This window comes from Cryptomeria japonica, chromosome 7 (assembly GCF_030272615.1).
Source record: "Cryptomeria japonica chromosome 7, Sugi_1.0, whole genome shotgun sequence".
NCBI classification, from domain to species: Eukaryota; Viridiplantae; Streptophyta; class Pinopsida; order Cupressales; family Cupressaceae; genus Cryptomeria; species Cryptomeria japonica.
The window spans coordinates 343,725,134-343,733,240 of NC_081411.1; the positions used below are offsets into that span (position 1 = coordinate 343,725,134).

The window sequence follows — 8,107 nt, forward strand, 5'->3', positions numbered from 1 at the left end:
TTCATATAAGGAGGTTAAGCCACATGTTTTGGCATTTACCAAGAAGGTAAAACCTCCCACATTTTATGGGAAATAGAAGCTAATGCACCCCTTGGATGTATATGCTTATATTTTTCTATATAATAAGCACTATACTCTCACCTTCACTAGTCAAGCAAGAGGAGCGATAGCTCGGTGAGAGTCTTCTCCAAATTCTCCTCTTTGTCTCTATTTCTCTCTCATATTGAAATTATCTTCATTCAGCTATTTTGATCTTTGATCATCCGTTGTGTGAGGAGTTGCATGTGATCTACGACTGACATCAGATCTTGACTCAATTCTTGCTTCTTGCAGAATCTCACAGTAACGTGGAAAGATTCACATTATGTAGCATAACATAGAACTTCCAATAAAAGAAAGTGCTGATTAAAAAAAATGATGATCAGCAATAATGCTCAAGGCACAAAGATTTTGAATAGTCCCTATAGATCTAGAGAACTGATTCTTTGGATTCCTTATAAATAGGTTTTAATTAGATGTTTCATTATAATGTAAAAAACAATTTGATAGATTCTTTTCCTTGTTTTTGGAAAGTTTTGTTCTATAAGAACACTGCTTTACAGTTCAATAATAGAGTACTAGTTTTCAAGAGTTGCCATTGACTATGTAATGAACAAAGAGTAAAATTTCATACCTAAGCCTAGTGAGGTCTGGATTAATAAAAAGACCCTTCTGGTCTGAGATCCAATATGAAGAAAAGGTTTTGACTGATACACAACTCCTTTCGGACTTGTCCAGCCTCAAGAAAAGGCCTGGATTGATCAAACCCTTTTTGTTTGACCCAACCACAAGAAAAGGTCCAGATTGATAAAGCTTCTTTTTGTTTGATTCAACCTGATGAAATGCTTACCCCCTTTTATTCTGATCCAACCTCATGAAAATGCCTGGATTGATTAAAACCCCTTTTCTGTCTGCTACAAACTCAACAGAAGTCTTTCAGCTGATGGCAAGATCAACAGATTTCCCCTTGTAGTTTTCAAACAATTTTGCCGCCTCAGGAGTGCCCAGCAGAAACTTGTCGGCAAAACTTCGTTCACTTAGGTTATACACTTTAACTAGACTTTTGGGAAGTCTTGATGGATCTGTTTCCCTTAAAAATTCAAATACCTTATGGCGTGGTAGAAGCCTATTCTCTACGCTATAAGTCAAAAGACGTGAATGCGTAACCACAATGTTCGGCTGAAAGCCAGCGGTATTTTTCAAGAAATCCATATTTTTCTTTATCTTATCAATGCCACCAGAGAGCGTACTAGGAAACCACCTTACAATCTTCAGGATCTCATTCTCTAGAAGACGAAGAGTTGTCAAGAGTTTTAATTTATTTTCAAAATTTTCAAGCCCAGAGCTATCAATGGCTACAAGGGCATTCGCAAATCCTTTCGATCCCTCCAAAATACCTAGGTTTCTCACATATTCAATCTCCGATTTCAGCAGCTCTTCACTGCGCAAAATTAAACTGGGCCTTACCATGATTGCATATAAAAGAAGTTCATCTTGCATACTTGATTTCTTTAAAATGTCTATGTTAGGTTTCACATTGTCAGTATTACACATCAAAAGCCTAGGATACCGCGTGATAATTTTGTACAAACTATGCTTTGAACCAAATATGGCTACAAACAAGGAAACTTTAGGGCTTAGGTTTTGTTCCAAACTACAACAGAGCAAACTGGGTGCTTGACTTACGATATGTCCCAGGTTACTACCAGTAAAACATAATGCCTTCATAAACTCAATCTTGGGCTTTAACTGACTATCCACTTTGAACTTTATAATATTTGGACGTGTGAAAACAATTTTCCTTACCTGGTCTTCTGTGAAACCTGAGTCTCTAAAGAGCTAGGCTGCCTGCTGGGCTGTGCAGATGGATTTAGCTTTGAACAAATTTTCATTCCTCCTATCAAACGCCAAAACTTGGGACTCAGAAAGCCCACATTCACTGAGAAAAAATTGGGTCATAGCAATTCTTCGTCTGCAATATTCTTCTGCTTCTGTTCGTTGTCTATTTGAGGATATGACATCAGACAATTTTGAGGTGGAGAATAAGGAATATTTTGAGAGAACAAAGTACCTGAATGGTGAGAGTGTGCGTTTGAGGAATAGCATTGTATGGCATTCAACAAATCAAACCCTAAGGTGCTGGATAAAACCCTAGGTGCAGTGACACTTGAAGAGAGTAATAGGTCAAGTGACTCTAAAACAGCGGCAAAGTGTAAGGCATGCGATTTTCATCCTTACATATTAAAAAATTATTAGTTTCTTTGGGTATGTTCTCTCAAGATTAGGAATTTAATATTGAAAATACTTGATGTTAGATCACAATTAAAAAATACCATCAATGAATAGTTGTATAGGATAATTTTTTGGTTGTGCATGTTGTGATTGTTCATGAAATTTTTTACAACTTTTATTTTTTAGTTCAATTGTAGAATGTTGAGATTAGAATCTTCATGATAATTATAAATTATCAAAATTTATATCAAATATTATGTTTAGGTTAAATAACATAGTAATTGTATAATATTAGATGATAATTAGTAATTGCAATATGATAGTAATTGTATGATAATTAGTATTATGTCGAATATGTTAGATTAGATGATTCACACTTTTCTCATGTTTTGTTATAAAGATAATTATTGCTTCCTCAAATACTATTGAAAAAAAGGATATAACATAGATGATTTTAATTGGTTAGAATGTAGTGTTAATATTAATCATTTAAATGGATTAGTAAATTTTGATTGTTATAGTTATCCTACTACATCAAATACTAATAAATGTTCACCTTCATACTAGATCCTAAATCCATATCTAATTCAAATGATAAAATATAATAAATAATAAACTAGATCGAGAAATTTGAGTGTTGCAAATCAAGTATTTATAGAAAGAGATGAGATGCTTATATAATTTGACATGGTAAAAGGTGGGACATTATTATTAACTAGCTAGATCATTGTCACCGTGATTTGAAGTTAGAATTGAGATGTAGATCTCGAACTAGTGAGTTTTGATAATCTTATATGAAATTTTTTGCTCTTATAGATTAGGTTGTGTCATGTAGTTGAATCTAACTAGTGTATAATGGTCTTGTGTAGGTACATCTATTGGCCATAGTCACATAAATCATTGTGTCTATTTCAAAATTATGGTTGTTCTTATAAGGACAATTTAAGACTTGCTTCAAGATGAAGGAGATGACTTCAACTTTCCTTGATGGCAGTAAAACTTCTACAAAGGCATACAATGTTGCAATGTATGCCAATCAAGCTATGCGAATGTGAAATCTAAAGTGTTTGTGGGCTAACGTGGTGTAGAGATCTAGCAAGTTCAATACTTTTGAAATGGATTTGTCCTTGTGTACTTCAATGGTGTATCAAATAGCTTCTAATCACTTATCAAATATCCTTAAATATATGTCCACAACCACCAATTTCATTCACTAACTAGTACATTAGTTGACATGATAATGAAATTTTGTGAAAGGGTTAAATTTGAGGTGTGGAAAGGTGAATTTGAATTTGGAAGACTATGCAATGTCACACTACATGTGATGCAATCTAGTCAATAGTAAAAAAATGGCTATACAAACATGTATAAATGGTGAAGGTCAAAGTTTCTAGAGGGAGAAAATGAATAATAGTTATTTGGCGAGAGTAGGTTTACATTCCAAATAGGTCAAATTGAGTGCTACAACTATGAATTTAAGGCATACTGATACACTATTGATATTCCAATTAAAGTGTTAGTAATAATTAAAGAAAATGTCTAATCAAATGTGAAAACACATTTAATTGTTGATAAAAGCCATCTTGAAATTATTAAATATATGAGTTAAATGATTTTTTTTTTTAAATCACATGTGAAAAGCCTTCTCTTGTAACTTAACAACACAAGCCATATAAGATAATTACACTAACATATGCAACTTTAGTGGCAATAAGATGCAAATTGCAATAATACAAACCCTTTAACATAAATTTAAAAAGAATATTGAACTAATGAAAGAATCAAAATAGAACATAATGTAAAACATATAATTTAAATTATATAAAATTTATGTATTATTGTGTGGAAACATGTGAATCTGTTAGGCAACTCAGATAACTGGAGGACAACTAGAGGGGGGGGAGTGAATCAGTTGTCAACAGATTACAAAACTTTATTACCAGAACACATAAACTCAATACTAGAATGCATAAACTGAATACCAGAATAACAGATATAGCAATTAAACATAAACATAAATCACATAACAGTTACCATCCATCCATAACACATGATACCAAGATTTGTACGTGGAAAACTCGGTAAAAGGTAAAAACCACGGTGGGAAGCCTACCCACAGTTAGATAATACTTCTACAGTAAGTATGTGATTACAAAATGAGGGGCTGCACATGCAAGAAATCCAACAACCTAGAGCACACTTCTCATCACAAAAGGAGCCTCACTAACTACAAAAGACATCCAGACTGTAATCCGGAAAGAGGAGTGAAATGCAAAGTCAGGGCAGACAAAATGAAATTAGGGCCAAAGGAATACCACTTAATTTTAAAATTGACAAAATCGGAATTTTTAAAATCAAGGCAGACAAAAGTTAACCACTTACTTTTAAAAATCTCCTTGAAATTTGAAATGTTGAATTTTAGAGGTATTTTGGATTTTAGAGGGATAAAAATTTGACAAAATCAGCCAATTTTCTGGATTTAGGTTGTTAAATACAGTCATAACAGTCTCCCAAAATTTCGGGAAAAAAGTCGAGGACCATGTTGAAAGTGCACACGGTCCGACCAAATTTTTTCTAAATTTTTAGGGATGAAAGTTACGATGATTTTAAAGCTAACTCCAAAACATTGAGGGATTTTGTTGGCAAATGCACACTCCAAGTGAAATGGTAGGTGATTGAAGGTTTTGTCATTGATGGTAACCTTGCAATCATATGATACCAGCAAGACTAAATATTGGCACCGGCAACAGCAAACTCTACATCGGCACATAGAACACCAGTAGTGAAAGGAAAGATACTAGCATCCTGGCCGACAGGAATTTTGTTTAAAATGTATTTTGTAATTAATTTTAAAATCATTGTAAGCCGACATGGCGAGTTGTAATATGACTCATATATGCATGAGATCATTGTAGATCATTTAGTAATAAGGAGATAGGCGAAATTATGTAGACCTAATGTGAGAATTATAGGTTAAGGGTTTATGTATGTAGCAGAGCTTAAACCGGTACTGGATCTGGCATAGTAGATGCTAATCTGAAGCAGTACAAGACATTGGATTAATATAATCCATTTTTGTAAGTCAGTGTGACTTCTTTTGTAATTGAGCAGTGAGCTCTAGGCACTTGGCATTCCTGCATGTGCAGGCCCCTATTGTAAGAGTAATATCCCCTTATTGGCCAGTAAGCGAATATTGTGGGTCACAAATCCCATCAAGGTTTTTCCCACACCGGGTTTCCTTGTTAAAATACTATGTTATGGTGTGCTTCTCATGTGGTTGTTGTTATTCTTGTTTATTGCATTACTTCTAGTTTACCAATACATAGTTTTAACATGTTTTTCATGTTTTAAATCAAGTAAATTTCCACACCGGTTAAATACTGATTCAGCTTCCACCCCGCCCCCCCCCTCCCCCTCTCAGTATCTTTGGGAATCCTAACAATTGGTATCAGAGCCTGGTCCTCTATTTTCAGAAGCCTAACATCTTGAGGAAGATCTTGTCACCGGTAGAGATGGAAAACTTGAGAAAGCAATTGAAAACAGGGTAAGTGCAAGAAGTTGTGTCCACTTTTTGACCAAAAATCGGAAGTTTTTTCCCTTTTTTTTCGATTTAATTTCGTTTGACCTAAATATTTGAGGCACTTAAAGAATGAATCTTGAAAAAATTCAGTAATAAAAAATGTAGTACTCGAAGTCTACTTTCCAAATATGTAATTTATTTTAATACCCAGATCTTAAAAATGAAGTTTGAATAGGCATTACTAAAACCTATAGTTTAAAAGTCACTTTTTAGGACCATACCATGCCCGTGTACGGCAAGCATAATTTGACCTAAATGAAATTTTTTTAATAAATCCTTTTGGGAAAAGATCTATAACTCACTCACCTTTGATGAGAATATTTTTTTGTAATTTTTTTATACATATTTTTTTTTGTTAATTTTTTATTGGGCATAATCATTGTTTTGAAACATTCTTGTGTACGGCAAGCATAATTTGACCTAAACTTAACATTTTTTTTTTTAACTGTATAGAATTGTCTCTAGTTTGATGCCATATAAATTTTTTTTCAAAAAACTTGGAAACAAAAAAGTTATTAAAAAACAAAAAACCCATGTTATTTTGAGTTTATAGACCTCTTTCATTAGTAATTATTTTAAAAATAAAAATATTGATCAATTTTTTTAAAAAATTACATATTTAGAATCTAGACAGTCTCTACTATAATGGGTTTTTATTGTTTAAAAAAAATCTGAAAATTTGGTGTTCAGATATATTTTTGAAGTCGTTATTTTATATGAAGATTGATTTGGCCTTCAAGTTGCAGGTCAAACCAGGTCCAAGCCTAAGGGTCGGTTCTCCAAGCCATTTCCCAAGCCAAAATCGAAGCTACAACCGAACCAAAATTGAATTTTTTTAGAAACGGGATCCCGTTTTGTTTTTTAAAATAATTAAAAAATGTTTAGCAAATGGGATCCCGTTTCAAAAACAAAACAGGATCCTGTTTCCCTTTTGTAAATTTTTTTTTTTTTTTAATTTTAAAAAAAAAAAAAAAAAAAACCAACAAACTATATATACATGAAATATTAAATTTAAGTTTAAGTCATATTTCCCTTTGTTTTTTTCCTTTCTTATACTTTAAGTTATATTTTATGTATATATTAGCAGGTTGTTTGAGAATGGTATCAGATCTCTAGGAGTTATAATATACAGATTCTAGATTTTAGAAGATCTTATAAATTATGACGTAATAGGACCTATAATGTCATAATACAACCTATTATGTCATAATAAGTCCAATTGGTACATAATAGCTCTCAATGTGTCATAATAGGTCATATTGTGTCATAATAGGTCTTATTGTGACATAATACGACCTATTACGTCATAATAGGTCTTATTATGTCATAAGACCCCTCAAAAGGACCTATTATGACATTATACCTCTTAATAGGAAGTATTATGACTTAAGACCCCTTAGTAAGACCTATTATGTCCTATAATGTCATAAGACCCCTTAAGAGGACATGACATGTCATAATAGGTCCTATTATGTCATAAGACCCCTTAAGAGGATGTATCATTATATTATACCCCTTAGTAGGACCTATTGAAGGGTATTATGTCATAATAGGACTGATTATGACATAATAGGACCTATGATGACATAATAGGTCATATTATGTTATCATAGGTCCTATTATGACATCATAGGTCATATTATGTCATAAAATCCCTTAAGAGGAACTATTATGACTTTATACCACTTAGTAGGACTTGTTAAGAGGTATTATGTCATAACAAGACCTATTGTGACATAATAGGACCTATAATATCGTAATACGACCTATTATGTCATAATAGGTCATTTTGTTACATAATAGGTCCTTTTGTGTCATAATACCCCTTAAGAGGACCTATTATGACATTATACCTCTTACTAAGACCTATTATGACATAAGACCTCTTAGTAGGACCTATTATGACATAATAAGATCGATTATCATATAATAGGACCTATTATGTCATATAGGTACTATAATGTCATAAGACCCCTTTGTTAGGGATCCCACGGATACTGAGAGGGGGGGTGAATCAGTATCTGACCAATGAATGGAATTTCTTTTCTTAAAACATGTAGAACATAATATAACAGTGTACCGGTATGCAAGAAATAATGCAATAAACAGAATCAAAAACATCCACATGAAAAGCACAACATAACACAAGATTTTAACGAGGAAACCCGGTGTGGGAAAAACCTCGGTGGGATTTGTGACCCACAATATTCACTCACTGGCCAATAAGAGAATATTACTTACAACAGAGGCCTGCAC

At 33.0% G+C, this 8,107-nt stretch overlaps 1 protein-coding gene across 1 annotated transcript; it reads right to left on the minus strand.

The window, feature by feature from the left end:
* Positions 1–600: 600 nt before the first annotated feature.
* On the minus strand, positions 601–2,245 carry LOC131045205 (uncharacterized). Its single transcript, XM_057978751.2, has one exon. The coding sequence runs from the start codon at positions 1,765–1,767 to the stop codon at positions 976–978; it is 792 nt and encodes a 263-aa protein (XP_057834734.2). The 5' UTR covers positions 1,768–2,245; the 3' UTR covers positions 601–975.
* Between the last annotated feature and the right edge of the window lie 5,862 nt (positions 2,246–8,107).